The 26,724-nt window shown below is 39.0% G+C and overlaps 4 protein-coding genes across 12 annotated transcripts in view; all 4 read left to right on the forward strand.

Moving 5' to 3' along the window:
- Positions 1-3,432, forward strand: part of rut (adenylate cyclase rutabaga) — a 41,662-nt gene extending 38,230 nt beyond the window's left edge. For 6 of the 9 annotated variants that reach the window (XM_070210558.1, XM_032439694.2, XM_070210576.1 and 3 more), the window contains 2 exons: positions 226-893; positions 967-3,432. In XM_070210558.1, coding sequence (XP_070066659.1) covers positions 226-893; positions 967-1,382 — 1,084 coding nt within the window. In that variant the 3' untranslated portion in view covers positions 1,383-3,432. Of the gene's footprint in view, positions 1-225; positions 894-966 lie in introns of those variants that run through there. The other 3 variants (XM_070210613.1, XM_070210640.1, XM_032439702.2) reach the window with 1 other exon arrangement.
- Positions 3,433-5,138: 1,706 nt separating this feature from the next.
- On the forward strand, positions 5,139-6,142 carry LOC6631925 (venom allergen-1-like). The gene is made up of 3 exons (XM_002055716.3): positions 5,139-5,293; positions 5,362-5,771; positions 5,870-6,142. The coding sequence occupies exons 1-3, from the start codon at positions 5,177-5,179 to the stop codon at positions 6,102-6,104; spliced, it is 762 nt and encodes a 253-aa protein (XP_002055752.1). The 5' UTR covers positions 5,139-5,176; the 3' UTR covers positions 6,105-6,142.
- Positions 6,143-10,198: 4,056 nt separating this feature from the next.
- On the forward strand, positions 10,199-11,202 carry LOC116652072 (venom allergen-1). The gene is made up of 3 exons (XM_032439943.2): positions 10,199-10,353; positions 10,422-10,831; positions 10,930-11,202. Exons 1-3 carry the CDS (start codon positions 10,237-10,239, stop codon positions 11,162-11,164), a joined length of 762 nt encoding a protein of 253 aa, XP_032295834.1. The 5' UTR covers positions 10,199-10,236; the 3' UTR covers positions 11,165-11,202.
- A 2,101-nt stretch (positions 11,203-13,303) lies between these two features.
- LOC6631924 (venom allergen-1) lies at positions 13,304-14,226 on the forward strand. Its single transcript, XM_002055715.3, has 2 exons — positions 13,304-13,460; positions 13,526-14,226. Exons 1-2 carry the CDS (start codon positions 13,344-13,346, stop codon positions 14,177-14,179), a joined length of 771 nt encoding a protein of 256 aa, XP_002055751.1. The 5' UTR covers positions 13,304-13,343; the 3' UTR covers positions 14,180-14,226.
- The last annotated feature ends 12,498 nt before the right edge of the window (positions 14,227-26,724 follow it).

Here is a 26,724-nt window from a genome sequence, read left to right on the forward strand (position 1 = left end):
CGGTTTTAGATTTCAAATATTCTTAGACGCCGACTTAACGAGGCTAATAAAATACGTTTAAAATTCCAGGATAGAATAAGTATATAAATGTCCTACAAAATTGGCGTACCGTTTCCGTTCAAAATAGAGATTTAGATTTTACGTAAAGTAGACAAGGCAGAGGACATACAAATTAGTGGCATTGAGATTTCACACTTAACATGTTGCATAATTTATAATTTTCAGGCAAACCTCGGACACGGAATCGTGCGAGATTCTGCACGAGAATCGCAGCCAGATGCATGCGTTGGCCATGCTGGAGCTGCATGCGGCCAAGGAGCAGCAGCAGCAACAGCAACAGCAGCAGCAGCAGCAGAGATCGCATCGGCAGCGTCCGCGCTCCAAGGAGCTGCAGCACAGCTACGAGAGCCTCGACAGGCTGGATGGTTCGATGCCGCAGCAGCAGTCGCAGCGGCAAAGACATCATCATCACCATCATCACCACCATCAGCAGCGGCAACTGCAGCAACAGCGCTACAACCATGTGGAGCAGGAGGAACGCGATGATACCGAAGACAACCTGGCCGATGAGGAGTTCGAGGATGATGAGGTGGGGCGCGACGTGCGACAGAAGCGCCTGCTGCAGAGTGACCACAACAAGCAAAAGAATGAAAAGCTGCAGCAGGCGCAGAACGAGGAGCTGGAGCAGCAGCAGCAACAAACGGAGCAGGAGCACGAGCAACTAAGGGGGGAGACGGCGCCGCTGACCAATGGCAGCTTGCGCATGGAAGCGAATGTGATAAACGATGAACTGAAGTATGGTGCGGCCCATCACAACCACCAGTCCATGGACTCCAATCCGTTGGAGAGCCAATCGGAGTGGTCGGACGATGATTGCCGCGAGGAGGCCACAGGTAAATAGACCAGCAATTATTTTCGATAACAAACCATAACTGCTCTACTTTTCTTTCTCTCTCTATCACGAAGGCGGCGCAGAGTCAACAGGCTATATAACCGATGAGCCTGGCCTGGAGAATATCTCGCTGTTAAACGAGGCTGGTCTGACCGATGCTGAGGGCGCCTTGTCGGACGTCAACTCGCTGTATAATGCGCCCGATGTGGATGACACCTCGGTGTCGAGTCGGGCCAGCTCGCGCCTGCTCAGCCTGGACTCGCTAAGCGGGCTGTATGATTGTGATTTGGACTCAAAGCATGAGCTGGCCATTGTGAATGCCTCGCACAAGATAACCAGCAAGTTTGGACCACCGCCGTCGCCGGCACAGCAACAGCAGCAGCCATCGGCGGCAGCAGCAGCAGCAGCAGTTGCAGCAGTAGCAGCTGCTGGAGCAGTAACTCAGGCACCAGCAGCACAGTTGCCGGAGCAGCAGCAACAACAAAGTTAAAGAGATTTGTACTTAAGGATGAAAAATATGAAGTTATTGAGCACGCAAAGCAAACCAGAAAAACAGAAATCCAGCACTCAAAACGTTGTTACTGCTAAATGCAAACGGTGTCTATTAATTTACAATACTACAACTACAACAAAGTTTGTTAAGATATATATTTATATATATACCCTATATAGATATACATATATATACATATGTGTTGTACAGGAAGGAAAACAGAAACGAGACATAAGTTCTCATGGGTTGCTTTCCATTTCTATTACTAACGGCACTCTCTTTAAATATAGGATTGTATGTTTTTTTTTTGTCATTATTATTAGGTATTATATACATAGTATATATAAAAATAAATATATGTAATTACAAATAGATATATTTAGTCATTGGCCCAGTTGAACGTTCCAGTTAAACCCCACACAAAAAAAAAAACAAAAATGTATTGAGAATTAATTTCGATGTGAATTCTATAAACTCTATACTGATATTATGCGAAGTATGTATGTATATGCTTAAAGGTATATATAGGCAAAACCATCACAATTATCATTAAAAACGATTTGTGGATACATAATTAATTTGTGCGCTTAGCCTCTATGAGATATACTTTTCTAATTTGTTGTACACAATATAAGTACATATACCTATAATAGTAGTACATCATTTACTATGTATACCTACCTGTATGGCATATATTATTTAATAATCGAATAGATAACTACAACAAATGCATGACACGTTGTAAATAAAGCGAAATATATATATATATATATATAGTCTACAATTTAAACCTTCATGAACGCCCTCTGCATATTTGGATGAAAAAAAAAAAAAAATTGCAAGTAACAATTTGATGGTCTGTTCCAATACGTTAATGCTTTTAATTGAAAACTTACGGCTTCTGTATTTGCTTAACTATAAATATATATTATATATCTAGCTGATCTGTTGGTCTTACGCCAAGCGTCATGTGCCATTTATCGTAGCCTACTTTTAGCTGCTGCGTTAAAATGTTGCCTACTTTGAGGCCTGGCTTGCACACACCTTTTGTACATACACACACACACATAAACACACGCATACGATACGTACTTATCATATAATTATTTAAGTTATAAGCGAGCTTTTTGCTAAAATAAAAAAATATGTCGAAAAGGCTCTAAGTCAATTTTTTGTTGGCTGTTGCACAATTTTCGAAATTTCCCCGCAAAGATTTTCTCATTTGCCATACGGCAGCATAATTTGCTTAATCTGTAGACGTATAGCTATGTATATACGTGCATGTAGATCGTATTTGCCTATTTAATACGTTTTGAAATATAAACTATGAATGTATCGTAACATGATTCACAAAAAACTATGGGAAATTCAAAGATATTGTTGATAACTGTCTTGTGATGAACCCAAAACGTACAACCCAGACAACTAAAACAGATATAACAAAAAAACAAAAAGAAAAGAAAAAAAACAAAATGAAAAACAAACAAAGATTAGAATACAAATAAAGCCCATATTTTGTGTGAACAATTTATGAGAACGCTACTGAGCGCAAATATTATACATATTACGTAATTATGTAACAACAAATGAACATTTAACCTAGAGAAGCAAATAACAACAAAACAGCCCACAGATTAACTTATGCAGACCACAAAAATTATATAAAATTAAAGAGATATTACGCAAAAGTATATACACAATAAATACCTATATATATAATATATATATATATCACAGAACCACAGCGATGCAATAAGTTAGAGAGAAATAGAGACAGACAGAGAGAAAGAGTTTTGCAACAAACTGCAGGCATGATATTTATTTTTCTGTACCGAAATGCAAATTAATGATATCTATGTATCTACAAAAAAGATATATACAAAACAAAATTTTTAAAAATTATATATACTACATATGGAAATGTATGTGTGAGCAGAAACAAAAGCAACTACTTATAGCTGTATCTCCATATAGCTGAGTGCGGCAAAAATTAAAGACCCATAATAAAAACTTACAAGTAAATATAACTAAATGGCAGCATATCAAATATCGAGTATTTTCTAATTTGCAAGTGGATAATGGTTGGCTTTCTTAAATCGTGAAAAAAGGTACGCATTTGTGCAAATTGTTATTGGCAATAGTCTTAGCCAAATATTGTAGCTAGAAACGAATTGGCCAGATAGATAGAACAAATACAATTGTTGGGCTGACAATAATTTCTGGAAATTCCAATAACTTTCTCGCATATGGCTAAGCATTCTATTTAATTATTCTGGATTGATCCGGATATTAGTTAATGCACATCTTATTAGGATTTGGGCAGCAAAATTTGCGCCATAAAAGACGTGAAACTGAATCGATTAGTGTGCTTCACATACTTTGCGACTTTACAGCCCAATTTATGTCAAGAACGGCAGATTTTCAAAATCTTCAGAAGCAGGTTTGTTCGCGTATATATAAATATATATATATATATAAATATTAGGTCTCGGTTCGTTTCCGAACAATCGCATTTAATCACGTTAACAATCTGGAATCTAGTATAATTTGATTTATTTCATTCATTATGCTCAGGCTCAAGCGTTTGGTTTTTCACTGAATATGTTAGTTTGCACCCGCGTTAACGTTAACTAATTTAAGTAATCTTTGACAAGTTTTGCACACACGCAGGACCGATGCCTGATATAAGTTTATCAGCTGATTAGTAGTCAGAGTATTTCCAAAACCCTAAACCATCTGAGCATAATCTTAACTACTTTATCAGTTTTACACGCATTTAAGTATTTACTATTATTATAAAAAAACAATAGTATTGTTTTTTGGTTGGTGTTCTTTTTTTCGATTGTTTATTTGTTTTGAACTTTTTGCATGTTGATAAGCAACAACAAGGTATTACGCATCACATAGCGCAGTCCAATTGGTTGTAGTCTTATGTATTACAATACTTGCCGCTTTGTATGAATAATCATGCAAATTTTTGGACGAGCTGAATATTGTTAGAGCGGTTCGCAATCAGGGCTGCAAGTCGGGCTTGAAACGAACCAGTTTGAGTCTTATGCACTATTTGCTATATGTCGAGGCTTAAGCCAAATCAATTTTTTTGGTTGGTTTTTGATTCTGATAACCAAAGAAATGTTGAAAACATAAAAGAAATGAAAATCTGAGTTCTGAGACTCGAACCTATAGACAGGAAGTTGGTTTAAGTCGTGATCTGCACCATCGACATTTGTTGTTTTTAATTTTTTTTTTTTGGTTTTCAGCTCTGTTTGTGAGAACTTTAGCCAAATTTTACGAATATCAGTTATGCCACAGCCCTCATTTATGTCTACGGAAGGCAGTCTGTATTGTTGATACACCTGGAATGATGGGGGCAGGTTGACAAATATTAAAACTATACTGAAAATAGATTTATTAACTAACAGTTGTCTTCACTTGAGAACATGGGGCAACATTTGAGCTAAAGCAGAGTTTGGCTCTGTTATGATATTATACTTATACTTCCATAATGAGCATATTAATTGTTTTGGTAAATGTAAAATATTGTTAATCAATGCCTGGAATACAGATGCTCGGCAACTGGCAAACAGAGTTGGAGGCATGAATCGCATGTGTTTGGCTTATTGATATAACTTTTTATATTTCTACAAAATATACAAATAGAAGTTAAATAAATAAAATACAAGTTAAATAATTAAAAATGCCTTGCCATATTTTCACGTTTATGGACAGCTTATTCAGCGACTACTATATAAGCCCAAACTAGAGGCACATTGGCAGTTACGTATTTAGCCATGTTGCGAATTGTTTTGGCAATATTTTCGGCGCTGCCTCTGGTCCTCGGACAGACGAATTACTGTGCTGAGAGCCTGTGCGGTACCGCGACGCACATTGCATGCAACAACAATGGGGTAAGACTATTGGAAATGCATATGCATATGTGGCCATGTTGCCAGCCAATTGACTGTCGATTTCTTAGGCCTGGGACGCCAGCTGCCCGACTAGTCCGGCGCCCTTTGTTATCGACATGAATCTGGACCTGAGGCAACTTGTGGTGCGGCTGCATAACGTCAGGCGCAACAATCTGGCTCTGGGCAAGGTGGCCAATTACGGGCCAGCCCGTAGAATGGCCACCATGCGCTGGAGTCCAGAGCTGGCCACGCTGGCAGCACTGAATGTGCGCCAGTGCGCGATGGAGCATGATGCTTGCCACAATACGAACAAGTTCAAGGCCAGCGGCCAAAACTTGGCTATGATTTCCTACACGGGCGCACAGGCGAGCCGCACCAACGCGGAGCTGCTCACCTCTTCCATTAACAGCTGGTGGAGTGAGCTCAAGAATGCGAACATGGTGGTTATCAACAGTTATCCAAGCAGCTGGAGCGGAGGGTAAGTAACAGCAGAAGCCATCGATTGATCAATTCAATTCTTCCGAGACTTACCCACTACACTTCTTCTCCTCCTGCTTCTCCTCCCTCTCCGCGCAGTCAAATTGGCCACTTTACTGCCATGGCCCAGCAGGCGAACATTGCCGTTGGCTGCGCTGCCGCCAGGTTTGTCAAAGGCGACTGGAATAACTTCCTCCTGGCCTGTAACTATGCTACCACAAACTGGGTCGGCAAACCTGTTTACGTGCGTGGACCGACAGCTGCAGGCTGCAATACGGGCACAAATGTCAACTATGCGGGTCTCTGCAAGGTGGCCGAAGTCTACAATGTCTAAATCACGTTTTGTATGAATAAAAATCTTTTGCAATCATATTTTCACTTGTTATTGTAGGGATTATGTCGGTATTAATATATAGATCTATTCCGTCAATCGCTAATCGTCCAAAACAGAGCTTTTATTATTTTGTCATGTTCTGGCCATTGTGAATGCCTCGCACAAGATAACCAGCAAGTTTGGACCACCGCCGTCGCCGGCACAGCAACAGCAGCAGCCATCGGCAGCAGCAGCAGCAGCAGCAGTTGCAGCAGTAGCAGTTGCTGGAGCAGTAACTCAGGCACCAGCAGCACAGTTGCCGGAGCAGCAGCAACAACAAAGTTAAAGAGATTTGTACTTAAGGATGAAAAATATGAAGTTATTGAGCACGCAAAGCAAACCAGAAAAACAGAAATCCAGCACTCAAAACGTTGTTACTGCTAAATGCAAACGGTGTCTATTAATTTACAATACTACAACTACAACAAAGTTTGTTAAGATATATATTTATATATATACCCTATATAGATATACATATATATACATATGTGTTGTACAGGAAGGAAAACAGAAACGAGACATAAGTTCTCATGGGTTGCTTTCCATTTCTATTACTAACGGCACTCTCTTTAAATATAGGATTGTATGTTTTTTTTTGTCATTATTATTAGGTATTATATACATAGTATATATAAAAATAAATATATGTAATTACAAATAGATATATTTAGTCATTGGCCCAGTTGAACGTTCCAGTTAAACCCCACACAAAAAAAAAAAAAAACAAAAATGTATTGAGAATTAATTACGATGTGAATTCTATAAACTCTATACTGATATTATGCGAAGTATGTATGTATATGCTTAAAGGTATATATAGGCAAAACCATCACAATTATCATTAAAAACGATTTGTGGATACATAATTAATTTGTGCGCTTAGCCTCTATGAGATATACTTTTCTAATTTGTTGTACACAATATAAGTACATATACCTATAATAGTAGTACATCATTTACTATGTATACCTACCTGTATGGCATATATTATTTAATAATCGAATAGATAACTACAACAAATGCATGACACGTTGTAAATAAAGCGAAATATATATATATATATATATATATATAGTCTACAATTTAAACCTTCATGAACGCCCTCTGCATATTTGGATGAAAAAAAAAAAAATTGCAAGTAACAATTTGATGGTCTGTTCCAATACGTTAATGCTTTTAATTGAAAACTTACGGCTTCTGTATTTGCTTAACTATAAATATATATTATATATCTAGCTGATCTGTTGGTCTTACGCCAAGCGTCATGTGCCATTTATCGTAGCCTACTTTTAGCTGCTGCGTTAAAATGTTGCCTACTTTGAGGCCTGGCTCGCACACACCTTTTGTACATACACACACACACACATAAACACACGCATACGATACGTACTTATCATATAATTATTTAAGTTATAAGCGAGCTTTTTGCTAAAATAAAAAAATATGTCGAAAAGGCTCTAAGTCAATTTTTTGTTGGCTGTTGCACAATTTTCGAAATTTCCCCGCAAAGATTTTCTCATTTGCCATACGGCAGCATAATTTGCTTAATCTGTAGACGTATAGCTATGTATATACGTGCATGTAGATCGTATTTGCCTATTTAATACGTTTTGAAATATAAACTATGAATGTATCGTAACATGATTCACAAAAAACTATGGGAAATTCAAAGATATTGTTGATAACTGTCTTGTGATGAACCCAAAAAACGTACAACCCAGACAACTAAAACAGATATAACAAAAAAACAAAAAGAAAAGAAAAAAAACAAAATGAAAAACAAACAAAGATTAGAATACAAATAAAGCCCATATTTTGTGTGAACAATTTATGAGAACGCTACTGAGCGCAAATATTATACATATTACGTAATTATGTAACAACAAATGAACATTTAACCTAGAGAAGCAAATAACAACAAAACAGCCCACAGATTAACTTATGCAGACCACAAAAATTATATAAAATTAAAGAGATATTACGCAAAAGTATATACACAATAAATACCTATATATATAATATATATATATATATCACAGAACCACAGCGATGCAATAAGTTAGAGAGAAATAGAGACAGACAGAGAGAAAGAGTTTTGCAACAAACTGCAGGCATGATATTTATTTTTCTGTACCGAAATGCAAATTAATGATATCTATGTATCTACAAAAAAGATATATACAAAACAAAATTTTTAAAAATTATATATACTACATATGGAAATGTATGTGTGAGCAGAAACAAAAGCAACTACTTATAGCTGTATCTCCATATAGCTGAGTGCGGCAAAAATTAAAGACCCATAATAAAAACTTACAAGTAAATATAACTAAATGGCAGCATATCAAATATCGAGTATTTTCTAATTTGCAAGTGGATAATGGTTGGCTTTCTTAAATCGTGAAAAAAGGTACGCATTTGTGCAAATTGTTATTGGCAATAGTCTTAGCCAAATATTGTAGCTAGAAACGAATTGGCCAGATAGATAGAACAAATACAATTGTTGGGCTGACAATAATTTCTGGAAATTCCAATAACTTTCTCGCATATGGCTAAGCATTCTATTTAATTATTCTGGATTGATCCGGATATTAGTTAATGCACATCTTATTAGGATTTGGGCAGCAAAATTTGCGCCATAAAAGACGTGAAACTGAATCGATTAGTGTGCTTCACATACTTTGCTACTTTACAGCCCAATTTATGTCAAGAACGGCAGATTTTCAAAATCTTCAGAAGCAGGTTTGTTCGCGTATATATAAATATATATATATATATAAATATTAGGTCTCGGTTCGTTTCCGAACAATCGCATTTAATCACGTTAACAATCTGGAATCTAGTATAATTTGATTTATTTCATTCATTATGCTCAGGCTCAAGCGTTTGGTTTTTCACTGAATATGTTAGTTTGCACCCGCGTTAACGTTAACTAATTTAAGTAATCTTTGACAAGTTTTGCACACACGCAGGACCGATGCCTGATATAAGTTTATCAGCTGATTAGTAGTCAGAGTATTTCCAAAACCCTAAACCATCTGAGCATAATCTTAACTACTTTATCAGTTTTACACGCATTTAAGTATTTACTATTATTATAAAAAAACAATAGTATTGTTTTTTGGTTGGTGTTCTTTTTTTCGATTGTTTATTTGTTTTGAACTTTTTGCATGTTGATAAGCAACAACAAGGTATTACGCATCACATAGCGCAGTCCAATTGGTTGTAGTCTTATGTATTACAATACTTGCCGCTTTGTATGAATAATCATGCAAATTTTTGGACGAGCTGAATATTGTTAGAGCGGTTCGCAATCAGGGCTGCAAGTCGGGCTTGAAACGAACCAGTTTGAGTCTTATGCACTATTTGCTATATGTCGAGGCTTAAGCCAAATCAATTTTTTTGGTTGGTTTTTGATTCTGATAACCAAAGAAATGTTGAAAACATAAAAGAAATGAAAATCTGAGTTCTGAGACTCGAACCTATAGACAGGAAGTTGGTTTAAGTCGTGATCTGCACCATCGACATTTGTTGTTTTTAATTTTTTTTTTTTGGTTTTCAGCTCTGTTTGTGAGAACTTTAGCCAAATTTTACGAATATCAGTTATGCCACAGCCCTCATTTATGTCTACGGAAGGCAGTCTGTATTGTTGATACACCTGGAATGATGGGGGCAGGTTGACAAATATTAAAACTATACTGAAAATAGATTTATTAACTAACAGTTGTCTTCACTTGAGAACATGGGGCAACATTTGAGCTAAAGCAGAGTTTGGCTCTGTTATGATATTATACTTATACTTCCATAATGAGCATATTAATTGTTTTGGTAAATGTAAAATATTGTTAATCAATGCCTGGAATACAGATGCTCGGCAACTGGCAAACAGAGTTGGAGGCATGAATCGCATGTGTTTGGCTTATTGATATAACTTTTTATATTTCTACAAAATATACAAATAGAAGTTAAATAAATAAAATACAAGTTAAATAATTAAAAATGCCTTGCCATATTTTCACGTTTATGGACAGCTTATTCAGCGACTACTATATAAGCCCAAACTAGAGGCACATTGGCAGTTACGTATTTAGCCATGTTGCGAATTGTTTTGGCAATATTTTCGGCGCTGCCTCTGGTCCTCGGACAGACGAATTACTGTGCTGAGAGCCTGTGCGGTACCGCGACGCACATTGCATGCAACAACAATGGGGTAAGACTATTGGAAATGCATATGCATATGTGGCCATGTTGCCAGCCAATTGACTGTCGATTTCTTAGGCCTGGGACGCCAGCTGCCCGACTAGTCCGGCGCCCTTTGTTATCGACATGAATCTGGACCTGAGGCAACTTGTGGTGCGGCTGCATAACGTCAGGCGCAACAATCTGGCTCTGGGCAAGGTGGCCAATTACGGGCCAGCCCGTAGAATGGCCACCATGCGCTGGAGTCCAGAGCTGGCCACGCTGGCAGCACTGAATGTGCGCCAGTGCGCGATGGAGCATGATGCTTGCCACAATACGAACAAGTTCAAGGCCAGCGGCCAAAACTTGGCTATGATTTCCTACACGGGCGCACAGGCGAGCCGCACCAACGCGGAGCTGCTCACCTCTTCCATTAACAGCTGGTGGAGTGAGCTCAAGAATGCGAACATGGTGGTTATCAACAGTTATCCAAGCAGCTGGAGCGGAGGGTAAGTAACAGCAGAAGCCATCGATTGATCAATTCAATTCTTCCGAGACTTACCCACTACACTTCTTCTCCTCCTGCTTCTCCTCCCTCTCCGCGCAGTCAAATTGGCCACTTTACTGCCATGGCCCAGCAGGCGAACATTGCCGTTGGCTGCGCTGCCGCCAGGTTTGTCAAAGGCGACTGGAATAACTTCCTCCTGGCCTGTAACTATGCTACCACAAACTGGGTCGGCAAACCTGTTTACGTGCGTGGACCGACAGCTGCAGGCTGCAATACGGGCACAAATGTCAACTATGCGGGTCTCTGCAAGGTGGCCGAAGTCTACAATGTCTAAATCACGTTTTGTATGAATAAAAATCTTTTGCAATCATATTTTCACTTGTTATTGTAGGGATTATGTCGGTATTAATATATAGATCTATTCCGTCAATCGCTAATCGTCCAAAACAGAGTTTTTATTATTTTGTCATGTTCTTTAATCAACCTAATGTCGACAATGCAAGTGGTACCAATAATATATAGAAACCCTTCCATGGCCATTCACCATATGTCCGTGCCACACACAAGACAATAAAATCCATTACAAACGGATTTGTAAACAACAAGACTGTCATGTGCTCTGAGATCTTGCCGCTTACTCAGATCCAATCAACCAACAAAGTAAACACGAGCTAAGAAACTTATTATTGAGCTTGCTGCTCATATTAATTGGGCTTCATAGAAATTGTCTCGCCTCTGATGCACAAGACCAAAAAAAAGGTCTGTTTTAGTTAATTCAACACATGTTTTCTAATTTAAATTAACAAGTATTCTGTCTTCCATCTACTCGTACCAACTGTGTTGATGCTCAGCCAACTCCGCAACTAAATCAACATTTATAAATTGACAATTGCTGCCGAATTATAAATTGACAATTGCTGCCGAATTTAAATAAGCGAGTGCTCGCACTCAGATACCTGGTCAGCATTTTCGATGATTTTCATGAAAAACTTTTTCCACATTTGGGAGTCGAAACTAAATCCGACTTGGTGCACACTTTCAACCCAAAAGAAAGTTTTAGTACAAATTTCAGTTTCTTGGTTTTCAAGGTTTGGGCTATGCCTTGCTCAATGTTGGAGCAGGAACTCTTTTATGTAATGAATATATATTTTTAAATTTCTCTATTTTCTAAGCTAATAACTTGCCGGACAGACTTTAAATTTTCCCTCACCGGCATCTTTTTTTCCTATACACTTAACACTCTATATATCTAGTATACATTTCTTTACTTTATCAATAACTTCTATCTTCCTTTTTTCCTGTTTATTGTTTATTCTTAAATAATATAGTAAATTTAGATTAATTTAATTTTTAATTAATAACACTATTTTCTCTACGAACACCTTACTTTTTAGCCGTAGGCTTTAATAGCGTCACTGACAAAATTAGCTGTGAAAAGGGGCGTAGCTCGCCGTGTATTCTAATTGGTTTTTTAGCATTTAATGTTCATATTGAGGTGTATTGAATGCTTAGGAAGACTTTCGATTTTGTCGAGCATTAGTAAATAATTAAATAAAAATAAAAACTAAAATACATGCTCCCAGCAAAACTATATTTGTATGATCTCTTATGCCAAACGCTGCACATTAAAGTATAATAAATATTCCCATAAGGTTTGCAGGCTTTCATGCTTTGATTAAAATCGGGAAGATTATTTTAAGAAAACTGATTTTGAAATTTTATGTTTTTATTGATATGTGTCAATGTGTGTATGTATGTGGTGTGTGTTTGTATAGTAGCCTTTTCAAATTGCGAAAACCTCTCCCTTATTTTCTAGCTCTTTCGTCCTCTTTCTCTATCTGATATGTACAGTGAACACTATCACTATTCGCCTCTTGGGCGAATATTTTCGCACACACCAATTTAAACCAGGCTGCACTTAAAAAACCCCGACAACGTGGATATAACAATATACACAACGATCGCTCTCGGCCGATCTCTCTCGGGAGAGTTTTCACGGCATATAGAACTTGAATAGTGGGTGTGTGTGTGTTAATTTGTTTTAATACTTTTGTTTAAGTTCGGTTAGCTAATTTACTGTTCCTGTTTGTAGAGCATTGCCATAGGGTCAACATTTGTGTTTGACAAGTAAATATGGTCAAGGCACGTGCCTGCCCCTTTCTCCCTTGCGTTTAAACATTCTCTCTTGTTGCCAGCCATCTCTCCGTCGCGTTTTATAGCATTGAACTTGAAAATTCGCACTTTGGCATTTCCACTTCTTTTGGACATTTTCGGCAGTGGATTCGGTGAATTATCAGCGTGCATTATCTTTAGCTACTGGTGACGTCTTTTATTGTTGTTTGGCTCCATTCCGAAATAAACGTTTGCATATCGTTGTGAGAACTGAGCCAACTTTGAAATAAATATTTAATCAATTGTTACGCCCGCTAGATAAAGGGGCCCGCTGCCGGCACAGTGGGTATAAAAGCAAGAACCGCAGCCACAGCTGGCAACAATCGAGCCAGGCTATCGAAATGCGCAACATACTATCCATAACAGCTGTAGCCCTACTGCTGGGCATCGCCAGTGGCACGGACTACTGCCAAACGAGCTGTGGCAGCACCCAGAACATTGGCTGCAACAACAGTGGGGTGAGGGGCAATCGAATGTAGCGTTCTATCTATGACTAGCTAACGTACTTGTTTTTCCATTACAGGCCTGGGGATCGGCATGCCCCAGCGATAGGGCCTTGGTGGATCTGACGACGTCCGATCAGAACGCGATTGTGGCCAAGCACAATGAATACCGCAATTTCATTGCCGGCGGCGGGGATAGCAAGCTGTCGCCCGCATGCCGCATGGCCACCATGCAGTGGAGCGATGAGCTGGCCTATCTGGCATCCCTGAACGTCAAGAGCTGCCAGATGAGTCACGATGGCTGCCACAATACGGACGACTTCAAATGGTCCGGCCAGAATCTGGCCTGGATCGGCTATTTTGATCCGCTGAACGCAACGGCCAATGCTATCAGCTCCGTAACCATGTGGTACAACGAGGTATCAAACACCCAGCAGTCCCAAATCGATGCCTATCCATCCAACTACAACGGACCTACTATTGGCCATTTCACCGTTATGGTCGCCGATCGCAATACGCACGTGGGCTGCGCCGCATCTACCTATTCGGTTTCGGGTCAGTCCTACAAGGCCTTCCTCATGGCCTGCAACTATGCCGCCACCAATGTGATTGGCGTCAAGATGTACAGCTCGTGCACGGTCCCGGCCAGCAAGTGCACCACGGGAGTCAATCCCAGCTACAAGTTCCTGTGCAGCACCAACGAAGTCTACGATGTCAACAACCTGAACTACTGAGGCTCACGTAACATTGTTATGAAATAAACTTAATGCATACAAAAGAATATGGGAACTTCTAATTGGAATTTGGAGATATTGCTTTTGCTTATTGAGCAACAGGAAACAGCTCTGCGGCTTTAATTAAGTCCTTTTACTTAACGGAGCAACATAATATGATAGAGGCACAACGAAGTTCAAACTTACTGTATTATTTCGATATCCATTACGGATGGTAAACTAGTCCATTATAGATCTGTCTCTCTACTGCTTTTTCTTATGACTATATTGGTTAAAGAAATCAACTTTTATTAACCCTGCACACATTTCCTTCAATAAAGGTTGAATCAGCGAGTTCGCCTCTCTATGCGACTTTCATGTGCTCCTGCTAGCGTCTCAGACTTCGACGGCAATTTGAAATTTATAATTGATTGTTTGATTGACTAACTGATTGCTCACTCGGCAAATTCGGAATATTGTTGAAAAACGATTGCATTCTATTTTTCGCATATCGTTCACACGCATTTATAAAGATCTCTTTGAACATTTATTGGACATGTTTCGCACTATCCACTTCCAATTTTGAAAAGTTTTGGTATTGTCCGATTGGCAAACAAAATTTTAGGTAATATGTATTTGAAATGCTATTTGAAACACGATTAACCAGATGCAGAAATGAATAGGAAAATTCATAGTACAGTATGATGCTAGGCAAATATATGCTGGCGAATTCTCAACGGGATACAGGGTATTTTATAGTTGTGCAATCAACACAATTGTAGCGTAAATTATTTGTCAAAAAAAAAAGAATAACATTGCGTTCCTAAGAAGCAAAAATATTTGTGCTCTTTAGCCCGTCTACAATATGATAGTAGAGATACTTAGTAGAGCAAATTTTTGAATGAGCTTCAACTTTACGCTTAAAAGCAATTATTGCTTTTGAATGGCGCTTGAGATAACTCGCAGAGATAACTTAAAGATAAATATGAACAGATTTATACATGAATTATTCAACTCGTGCAAATTACATAGCGCGACTGGAAAACTATCCTAATCGTCTGGCTATTCGTGTTCTTAAAAGGCGTAGAATTGGAGGAGTCCGAACGCAGTGGAGATTGCGAAGGTCACACCCAAGCCATCACCCAGATCGATTTATATAGTCTCCCTTGTAAATTTGTACATTAGATTTACCAGTAGAATAAGTTTAAGTTCCATATACATTTTTTTAAGATGTTCCTAATAATATTAGAAAAATTAAAATCAAGCAAACAAAATGTTTAGATACGTGCCGGACAGCGTTTTACACATTTATATATTTTTGGCCCGAAAATGATGCATACTTTTATGTGCCAGTGTTTCATTCTGAGCTGGACAGGTGCAGCCTATAAAATGAATTAAGTTGTATAACGATGGCAACTCTTTAAAATTGTAAGCCGATTGACTCTGCAGGGGCTTCGATGCAAATATTACGTATACCTTGTGAAAATATGTAAGATATTCCAAATATAACTACAGCATACTTTGCAACAGGCCATGGAAAATGAATTTAAAAAAAAACTGTTAGGCTTTTTATGACCAATACCATGTTTTAATACCCTTACGGTTGTGCAGGTATGTGCTAGTTACAGCTACCGATTCTCTCTATAGTGCTGTATAATAAAGTACTGTGATATTGACAGGATTTGGCTCATTTGTCAGCATCGTAGTTTAACAACTAAATGTCGAGTTCGGTCAAGATATCTTAGAAATAAAAAAGTTCTTCTCTATCCGATCGCTGCTATGGAAGCTATATGATTCAGTGTTCAGATCTGGCCGGTTCCGACATATGTAGAGCAACAGAAAAATGAACGTTTGCAATGCTGATCTAGAATATATGTACCTTTTGGGGTCGAAGATGTCACCTTCGATGCGTTAAACATTTCATAACAAAGTTACAATACCCTCTACATGGGTATCAAAGGATTTCTCTAACAGGCAGCAGAATGCTTTTTTTAACTAAAAGGCTTTGATATTCTTGATCGCAATCAACAGCAGAGTCGAGCAAATCTTGTTCTTTGACCTGTCATCCTTTCAGAGATCAGGCTCGATAACTAGCCCATATTTCATAATTTATATGAACTATGGATACCAAATTTGGTATGATGGCTCTAGTGAATACAGATCCAAAATATTTCACTCTGTGAATACCTACTCGTGTGCTCGCAAAAATTGCAAAATGTGCTGCATACTTTTCTGCGTCCGTGTTAAATTTCACAATGGGGTGCTTTCAATTCATGCATGTATGTATTTATGCCAGACATCAGACATCAGATTGTTGCTTCATTTGCTTGCCTGCGGGCAGTCGGTGCATTGCTTTTGCACCGAGACTGTTTTCCTCGCATCCCGTCGACGGGCTCTTTGATTTTGATGCCAACATGCGTATGGGTATTGCTGTTGGCAACTGTTGTCTATTGCAATCGCTGTTATAAGCGCGCGCCAGCAACAGTTCCAGCTCGCAGCCCCAAGTCAAAACAACCCACCGCACACACACACAGGCACACACGCACACACATACAGACCGCGTCACGCCTTCAGTTGTGCTCTGTCATTGTTGTTACATGCCGAATTTGTCGTGAAATGTTTTGGTAATCAATTTATATGTTCCGCGACGTCTCTAGCGCCCAACTCCAGCTGGCAGCTTTAGTTCGTGTGGTCGAACCACAGAGCCAGCGACTGGCAGCTGTCTTCAGCCCAGTTAGCTGGCAAAACTCACCTGGAAAAGTTCTCAGCTCGACTAGCTAACTCATATCGCGCTCTGTTATTCCCAGCTACAGTTGCCTGCAGACCCCCATGAGCCCTGTCTGTCTATTTCCAGCTCCAGCTTCAGCTTCAGCACTGGCTTCAGCCTTTCGTACGTGAAAATGAAGCATTTTCCATTTGATGATAAGAAAACATGTTTGGCATATTGATGAATGCCTCTAGAGAATTGTGTTGTTGTGCTCAGTGCGCTTGTGTCTGTTGGCAGGGCCCCCCGCCCCTCGTCCGCTCCTGTCCGCCCACTCTTCATCGCGCTGCCATAAAGCAGCTTGCCACGCGCTGCGGCACATCCACAACTTGCGGCAAGGATTGGAATTAGGTGGCGACGGCCAACGAGCTCGATTTTAATGATGTGACTGACGGGCGAAAGCGCTTACCAAAAATGTACTCATGTACGTTTCCTTTTTGTTTTCATATTTTTTCATATTTCCCCGCCAACCAACCCTCTCCGCGCCCGTTCATCTGTTTATTTATGCGTGCGCCGGCGTTTGTTTGCTTTGTGAATACGTGATGCGCCCACGGGTAATGGCAGGCGCCATCCAAGACGACGTCCTGGGCTGGGTGTGGGTCTGTGCCTGTGGAAGGGCCGCACACATTTGCTTATGCTAGCATAATATACATCTTTTTTTTTTTAGTTGCCGACATTGGAAATAATAATAATAAAAATAATAATAATAATTTCTCACTTCATTTGTTGCGCAAATCGAAAATGAGCTTCGTCTTTGGAACCGTAACTGGAGCACCACCAACCCACCGACCCACCGAACCACCAGCCCAACAGGCTCTGCTTGATGTTGCCTGATGGCCGCTGATGGGTTTGCTGTGGTTTCTTCCTACGGTTTCTAGCATTGAATTTTAATGAGCTGAGCAACGCTGCGTATGCGCAATTTGAGCAGCCAATGGGCAATCAGCGAGAATGCAAAATCAGTTGACGGAGTCGGGTCTGTAAGAAAATGATTCGTATACCCTAGCAGTGCGTTTTGTCCTTTTGTAAGACCATATGTAACAAAGGCGATAGCTTTGACTTTAGATGGCTTGTACATATAGCGGGGAGATCTGACCCGGCCCAATTGTTTTTCTTATTTTTAAGCACATTAACTGCCCATGGTTAAAATAAAATTTACGTGTGCTACCCATGTCCTATTTGTCCCTCTACATAGATCTTTAAAAAATGCAATTAAAATCAATCGCATGAGGGTGGAGGGTACACCCACAATTTGTGCAAAACACATCTCCAAAATATATATTTCAAAATAGATCTCAATAAATAAGCTTGTAGCTGAATTCGAAATAAATAAAAATGTTTCATGTAAGGCTTTTCACCATTTACCCACACTTGCTGGCGCTAACAAATAATCTTATGACAGTGCGGTTTCGCAGCTCTCAAAGGTTGAACTGATCATCAACTAGTCATTTAGTCATATTTATATACATATAGATCGATCTACGCCAACAGACTTTGTCTCTATCTTAACTTATTTTCCAACACAAGAGCCATCGTATTTCGGAGTCAGCTAGAGTGGCCCAACACATATTATATATAATCCATATAATATTTGAGTATATAATGATAAATTAGGTTTCATTCGAAATGTTGCGAGAAAACTCTCAAATGACAAGCTTAAATATGCCTTAGACTTAAGCCAAAGGACTTTTGTATTATGTAGCTGCCATGGGTATAATAAGTAGGATCGAAATATATTTCGTAGGGTATTTGGCAGCATCGATGCACAGAAGACTAATTTACTTATTTATTTTTTTAATATTTTTTTCATTATATTTTTGAGTAATGTTAAGAAATGAAATTCAAGGAAATTTTTATGCTGCAAATCGTTAAAATTCAATTACAGCAAATTACAGAAAGCAGTGGCCCAGCAAAAGGAACAGCAGTAGAGCCAGCAGCAGCAGTAGCAGTAGCAGCTGGAGTAGGCTGGTGTAGGAGCCACAATTTAAATTATCGGCAAGGTATGTGCTGGTGCGAGTATCTGTTTAAGTGCTGCGCAGGAAACCATAAAAATTGTTGCTGACAGGAAGCAAAAGCGGCGCCAACTTTTGCACAAGATACGAATACGAGCCAGGCGGTACTTTACAGGTCTCTCCCCCTCTCGCTCTCGTTCTCTCTCTCTCTCAGTCACTCACTGCATCTCTCTCTCTCTCTCTCTTTCGCCAGCTCGCTGCGTGTGCCAAAAAGCGTTTAAAGTCGACGATGTATTAGCATTTCACTTGAGCAAAGTTTATCGAAAGGCAATCATAAGGCAATTTATAAACGGACATGCAAAACTTTTGTGGCTCAAGTTTGGTTGGCAGCGGGAGAGGCAGAGAGGTAGAGAGAGGGAGAGATAGATAGAATAAGCGATAGAGAGGACTGCGGCCAGGAAAGCAGTTAACAAATTGGAAAGCCACTTATACTCCCAGTCATAGCGTGATAGCAGAAGCAGAAGCAGCAGACCAGGTCGAAAGTGCAAGTTGAAATAAAGTTTTTAAGCTGAGGGCTGCGACAAATTCAGAAAATTGAATTCTTTCCCGGTGCTAGCTTAAGAACATAAAGATACTATCTGCTAATGAATGCAGCTGTTTATGTCTGTGGCAAGCAGCAGCAGTTATTCCTTCTGCATCCTCGTCTTCTTCTTCATCTACTTCTCGCTATTAAATTAGCTGCCAAGTTGTGAGCCAATTTCAATTTGTGCGACAACCATTTTTTCCCTCTGCGCTCGCATACTCTGTTCTTGGCATGAAGTGGAATAAATGGGTTTTGTCCGCGACACTATTGAAGCGACTTGTTAACTGTTGTGCCAAGTGTTGAGTAGCTATTGCATATATAGCTTCTTGTATTTGAATAAAATCCTTTGAGTCCGTGGCTTAAGATATTCTGCAAGCTATGCCCAGAAAATATGCCTACAAAGCCCGCTCCAGACTTGGTACAGAGTATTTTGCAGTCGTTAATTGCAAACTGCAACTTTTAAGCTTATAATTTTTTATTTTACCTCATGCGACAACCAAACAGCTCAGCGACTCCTACGTGTCGTTGACATGTCGAGTGTGCGTGTGTGTGTGTGTCCTGCATGCCGTAGCATACTTTTCAGCGTCGCCATTCATTAATCAAGTTCAGGGCACTTTAAAGTGGAGCTGGCGCGTCATTGCCAGCACCACATACGCTCGCACACACACATGTACATAACACATAAAGCAAGTTATAATGATGCAATAACAAAGCCGCAGCAGCCGCCTTAGCAGCAGTTGGCATCTGCCTTGTAGCTAAGCAAATCCTAGGGGAGGCGTTCTTGCCACATCCACGCCCACAGTGCGCCGCCACCCCACCGCATCCAGCACTCATTGGACCGGCCCATAAACGTTGATAAAGTCATAAAAAAAGGAAACCAAACATGCCAAGAAAGAAAATAATAAGCCCCCGCAGCATCTTGGCAGCCCAAGCAAACAAAGGCTTAGACACGGGCCGGGCCAGCACTCGGCATATGCTGGCCAGCAACAACAACCACATCTTGGCTATAGCAACTGTATCAGTGGCAGTAGCAGTAACAATAACACATTCCGGCTCTTATCGGGAATGGGCCAAAAACTAAGCAGGTCCCTTCCCGCCCATCGCAATCCCTGGGGCCACACTCAACGCTGTCCAGTTGCGAGTTAAATTGAGTGAACGCATGCAACTTGAAGCCATGTAAGATAATAAATATGTGGATAAATGCACACATACACACACATGCACGCATGCACACACGGACATATATACATGTACATAACATAATATATAAGTATTTGGTTAAGTAGCACACATAAAACTCGTGTCCCAGGGGCGCAGTTGACACGCCAAGTCCAGATGCGAAGGTGTAGCTGAAGCGCACCTTAAAACTTGGTGCCTCATTGCGGCATCAATCAGTCCATCAATCAACTGGACTGATCACAAGCTGAAATGCACGAGCAACAACTTTATTTATGGCCCAAAGTTTCGAAATCGATTGATTGAGCAGCACTTTTACAACTGAATGGCCACAATTCACAATGGCTGCTGTGCGCGTAAGTATATGTGTGTGCGTGTGTAAGCAAAGCCTCAATGCCTGGCACAGCAAGTGTTTGCCATCAGCCTGGTCTATTGCATCATTTGGCCGACCTGTTGCTGTAACTGTTGCGGTTTTGCAATCAACTTATTGGAGCTGCACGGCAGGCAGCAGAAAGGTAATAATCAAAAAGGGCGTGGCAGCGGACGCGTGTTCCTGAAAAATAAGTGCAGCAGACAAAAGGCGAATGTACGATAATTAGACTGGCAGAGACCAAAGCCTGGGATCCACGCTGCGAATAAGCAATAAGCAAGTGGTTTGTATTGTTCCATTAGATGTCCCAACATGTATGAGTTTTGTTTCCAACAAATACGGCTACAGATATAGATACAGATACAGATACAGATACAGATACAGATACAGATACAGATACAGATACAGATACAGATACAGATACAGATACAGATACAGATACAGATACAGATACAGATACAGATACAGATACAGATACAGATATAGATATAGATATAGATATAGATACAGATACAGATACAGATATATAGATATATAGATATATAGATATATAGATATATAGATATATAGATATATAGATATATAGATATATAGATATATAGATATATAGATATATAGATATATAGATATATAGATATATAGATATATAGATATATAGATATATAGATATATAGATATATAGATATATAGATATATAGATATATAGATATATAGATATATAGATATATAGATATATAGATATATAGATATATAGATATATAGATATATAGATATATAGATATATAGATATATAGATATATAGATATATAGATATATAGATATATAGATATATAGATATATAGATATATAGATATATAGATATATAGATATATAGATATATATAGATATAGATATAGATATAGATATAGATATAGATATAGATATAGATATAGATATAGATATAGATATAGATATAGATATAGATATAGATATAGATATAGATATAGATATAGATATAGATATAGATATAGATATAGATATAGATATAGATATAGATATAGATATAGATATAGATATAGATATAGATATAGATATAGATATAGATATAGATATAGATATAGATATAGATATAGATATAGATATAGATATAGATATAGATATAGATATAGATATAGATATAGATATAGATATAGATATAGATATAGATATAGATATAGATACAGATTAAGACTCAATTTATTTCTGAAATATGAATCATTTAATGCTCTTAAATCAGGTAGTAGCAAGCGTTGGGAATCAAATTTCATTTATTCAACGAGTGCCGTTGGGCTTGTTTAAACGAAACGAGCGTGTTCTGCCATATTCCATTCTTGGTAACTGATGCGAATTCAATTATATATACCCGTCTTTAAATAAAACTGTGTGGTATAATAATAAGTGAGTATTACTGTTAATGACTTGGCAGACCTTCAATGTCCAATGGCCGACAGAAGCTTTCAGCTGCTCGAATATACCTTACAATTATGAAGGTGGGCAGTAGGGTATGCAAGTTTAATTTTTTTCAATACCATAACATTTTTATAGCTTTGGCTAGCAGTAGCTTCCGAATCGAGCTACACCTGGCTCCATACACTATGAATGTCTGGGACAGGGCAGAGATTGTTGAAAAGTTGCCCAAAAGATATTCTATGAGTATGCTTTACTGAGGCCTGTATTTGAGTTCTAGCTCTGTCTCAAGTGTATCTGGAGTGGATGCAGTATAAATAAATATATATGTATGTATATATAGTTGTAGATAAAGATACATTATACATGTCAATAAACATAATAATAAATTATACATATTCATTTATATATATGTAATGTATAAATGTATGCATATTTTAAGTCGGAAATTAAATGTTTTTTCCCAGATGAAATTACTGTATGGAAAGGGTATCCAATATACGGCACCTTGCGCTTGGATCCACTTGTTTATTTGAGCCCAGACAGCATTGTTTAGCGAAGCTTTTGGCCAAGACATCCACAAACACGCAGTTAGTGATTTCTCACTAACGGCAAGTGCAGCAGCCAGAAACTTGGCCAGCATTGAACTGGTCGAAATTAGTTACGACTTGTTAAATCTTTGCCACAATTCAATTGTTCTTGTTGCTAATGTTATTGTTGTTGTTGGTTGTTAATTTATAAACGTTATGGGCAAAGTTTTGACACCTGGCTGGTACTTAATGGCGCATTCGCCTCTGGGCTTTGGGCTTGGCTTTATCGCCATCTACACGCCAACTCCAGTGACTCCCTTCTCAGCTTAAGCCTCCATTCCTAACGCCGGTAACATCTCCAACCCATTAAGTCCCAATTTGTCTGCGTTTTGTTGTTGCTTGTTGATTGCTAATAAGCAGCGACAAATAATTATTGAAAAATAATAAAAATATGCAAAAAGCCATGAAATGATGTCAATTTGCGCGTCCAATTAATCAATTGGCCCATTGATAGCATCCACACCTGGCGATTGTGACAAAATGCAGCCCTGACAGCGGAAACACTTCAAGCACAGATATGCGCAAAAATTGCTAAGCAAATTAAATACTTAAATAATAATTTTTTTAAATTATATACAAACGCGATTAGATGGGATTCAAATAGATAACAAATGAAATTACTGAAATATTTGAATCACCAGTCATCGTTTATTATTGCCAAACAAAAAAAAAAGAAAAAACAGTTGAATCAATTGGATGTGCCAAGGCACGAAATAAAATGGGGGTGCTAAATTAGAATGCGATGCGTTTGTGGCGAACCATGAGTTGAACCAGCGACTACTTTTTTCTGGTTTGCAGCCATGAATATATTCTTAACGTTTAACATTTTATAAGAATATTAATGCGCTTTTCTGGAATTTAAGCCAAGTCCGTCTTTGTTGTCATCAAGTCCGCGTATTCAGAAAAGTGTTATGAAAACGGGGTTTGTTTCGGTTCAGAGTTAAGTTAATCGCTAACCAACACTGGCATCTGCCAAATATTGTTAGAAAAGTCTAGTGGTTGGGGCCCAAGTTAATTATGCTTTAAGCCAAGCTATTAAGAAAGAATATGCGTTGGTTCGGCACTTAGCTTTGCTGCAATTCAGGCAGCTGGGCTTTTTAAAGGTTCGCTTAAAAGTAAGTAATAAATTGATGCTCCGGGCTACAAGCGGTTCGATTCGAAAACTATTTGCAGCCCTGGCTATAAAAACTCTTTTTGCTTAAACAGTTATATCTCTGTAAACCTCGTATATACGGCAGACGGATACATGTGGCTATCAGGTTATCAAATACTTTTTATGCTCTCGAACAGTAAGTGTCGTAGTACCTCTCTTTGTTAGACACGTTTATGTACAACACAGGGTATCTTCTAGTTGAATTCCCTCGCCTTGTTGGATATTTGTTCGAGAGAAACTTCAAGAACGAGTACCCTCGAGCTGCGATGGAAGCGTTTGTCAAGTGAAAGTTTGTCTTGATAACTTTGATTTATTGACATACGAATGAGCGAGTCATGTGAGCTCCTACATGCAGGCCCCCTGTCCCCCACCAGCCCCCCTGTTTGATAGTTTCCAACAACTGTTGCTGCTGCTGCTGCTGCTGGTCTAAAGTTTCCACTGATTATGCTGTGCAAAACTGTCAGCGTGAATTTACATACTGAACAAAAAAAAGAAGAAACAAAATAATAATAATAACTGCAGGCGGGTAAACAAAGCGCTTCAAAACGGCTGCCTAGTTGAGTGCTTAGAGGGGGGACGGCGGCAATGAGGTATGGAGGGGGGATGGGGGTTTGGTTGGCAGATTATGGTGCGACTTGGATTGCTGTCTTTGTTTTAGTCGCATAATTACAATTGGAATTTAATCAACAGCAGCAGCAGCGGCGGCGGCAGCGGCAGCGGCAGCAACTGCAACGCGTTCCAAGCGACCAAACATGATGCACATTAATTATACTCTTTGCGAAGGGTATGCCTATTTTATTGCACATAAAAGAATAAGCCACCTGGTGCATTGGGTGTGCAATAAATACTAATAAATAGCTAAACAAATTATAATTCTCAAGTGGTTCTGGCTTTAGACTGGGAAGAAGAGTCGGCAGAACGGTCTGTTGTTGAAATAAGTCAAAAGGCTTTTGAAATAGCTGTGCATAATCAAAGTAATAATAATTATAAAAATAACTATAATAATCGAAGAGCTCTACAGGGTATTTAGAGTACAACACTGCCTAGATACCTCTTAATTATGTTGTTTTTCTATTCGTATTAACTTTTTGTCTTGCATCGAATTACCAAATGCATATACATGCATTTTTTTTTTTTGCGAAAATCATAATAAGCATTATCATTATTATTATTATTATTATTATTATTGATACTTATCAAGCGGGCTGCAGCTGCAACAGCGGCTGCGGCTGCGGCTGTGGCTGCGACTGCACAGGGCGAAGGGGCTGGGCCAGTGGGTGGTGGGGTTGGGGGTGTGTACAGCGTTACAGCTCAGCGACGCTGTTCGCTTTGGCATCAGTCAACGGACACCGTAGAGCTGCGGTCTTTGCGGCACTGCGGCTTTGTAAGTCAGGGGCAAATGGGCGTGGCACATGGGCCGTGGACTGCCATCATCAAAACAACAACAGAACAAGTGCGATAATTAAGACCTCATTTAAAAAAATTAAAAAAATAAAAATAAACATTTGATTGAGGTAGTAGCAACAACAATTGGCCAGCAGTCAGGTGGGTCGTGATAAGCCCGAGACGGGGAGGGGGATAAAAGCTGCGGGTGCATTAGGTACCTGAAAATTGTGCACGAATTGCCGCAGGGCACACACACACATGCACAGATTGACATCTTAGGGGTTCCCTCAATCGATTAGATCGAATCTTAATTAATAATGCTAATTTAATGATTTTTTGAATATATTTTGTAGGTTACATTTGCTGCTTCTTCGGAATCGTATGCTAATCAAGCCTGGCTGGAACTCATGGGACCAGATCAAATAGCGGCTTGTACTAGTTGCTAAGCCACTGGCTGCAATATGCTTTAAGCCACTCGATAACAAGGTGGCTCCAGCCGTGACACTTCAGATTGCAGTGCTGAAATCCCTGCCCCTTCCCCAACGCCCCACTTCCGTCGCTGGCTTTTAGCCTCGTTCATATTAGAGCCAAAATGTGCTAACGACGTGAATGTCGTTCGTAAGCAAAAGTTACCAAAAGTGACAAGGCGAAAATAATTGAAAACTTCAATAGCAGCATTGACGTATTCACAATTAATATCTAAAGGCAACAATTCACAATTGTTCACATACTATTTGTACATAGAGCCGGTAAGTATCTGCGTATCTCGTACGCTGTGTCAATAAACTGAGTACATAGGGTATTATAAAATTGAGCAACCGTTGCGACGGAATTCGATTTATAAAGATATCGATAAAAACAAATATTGTTTTCAGAGGCTAATTACCTGCAGCAGGCTTGCAACATCTAGCCGCAGATATCAAAATGATATATAAAAGACAATACTTCTGGGGTATATATTTATACTTATCTATACATTTTATATCTCTTCAAAATATTTTATATATTTTGTGCATAATTCTTTGTCTAAACCCACTTGTAAGTAATTGAATCGCGGATCACTCGGATCACACTATTTAAACCATTTTCCAGGATATTTTCAAGTCGGGCACACTGTTGAATTCGGCAAAAATCTTTTTGCAAGAGAGAGTCAGTGAAATTGCAGACGAT

Source organism: Drosophila virilis, chromosome X, assembly GCF_030788295.1.
Source record: "Drosophila virilis strain 15010-1051.87 chromosome X, Dvir_AGI_RSII-ME, whole genome shotgun sequence".
In the NCBI taxonomy this organism is placed as follows: Eukaryota; Metazoa; Arthropoda; class Insecta; order Diptera; family Drosophilidae; genus Drosophila; species Drosophila virilis.

What these genes read in the sequence shown, in the direction of transcription:
- LOC6631924 (XM_002055715.3), top strand. Translation starts at nt 13,344, where the DNA reads ATGCGCAACATACTATCCATAACAGCTGTAGCCCTACTGCTGGGCATC. An exon ending in TTGGCTGCAACAACAGTGGG is followed by an intron (nt 13,461 to 13,525) that starts GTGAGGGGCAAT and finishes TTTCCATTACAG; the next exon opens with GCCTGGGGATCGGCATGCCC.
- LOC6631925 (XM_002055716.3), top strand. Translation starts at nt 5,177, where the DNA reads ATGTTGCGAATTGTTTTGGCAATATTTTCGGCGCTGCCTCTGGTCCTC. An exon ending in TTGCATGCAACAACAATGGG is followed by an intron (nt 5,294 to 5,361) that starts GTAAGACTATTG and finishes TCGATTTCTTAG; the next exon opens with GCCTGGGACGCCAGCTGCCC. An exon ending in CCAAGCAGCTGGAGCGGAGG is followed by an intron (nt 5,772 to 5,869) that starts GTAAGTAACAGC and finishes CTCTCCGCGCAG; the next exon opens with TCAAATTGGCCACTTTACTG.
- LOC116652072 (XM_032439943.2), top strand. Translation starts at nt 10,237, where the DNA reads ATGTTGCGAATTGTTTTGGCAATATTTTCGGCGCTGCCTCTGGTCCTC. An exon ending in TTGCATGCAACAACAATGGG is followed by an intron (nt 10,354 to 10,421) that starts GTAAGACTATTG and finishes TCGATTTCTTAG; the next exon opens with GCCTGGGACGCCAGCTGCCC. An exon ending in CCAAGCAGCTGGAGCGGAGG is followed by an intron (nt 10,832 to 10,929) that starts GTAAGTAACAGC and finishes CTCTCCGCGCAG; the next exon opens with TCAAATTGGCCACTTTACTG.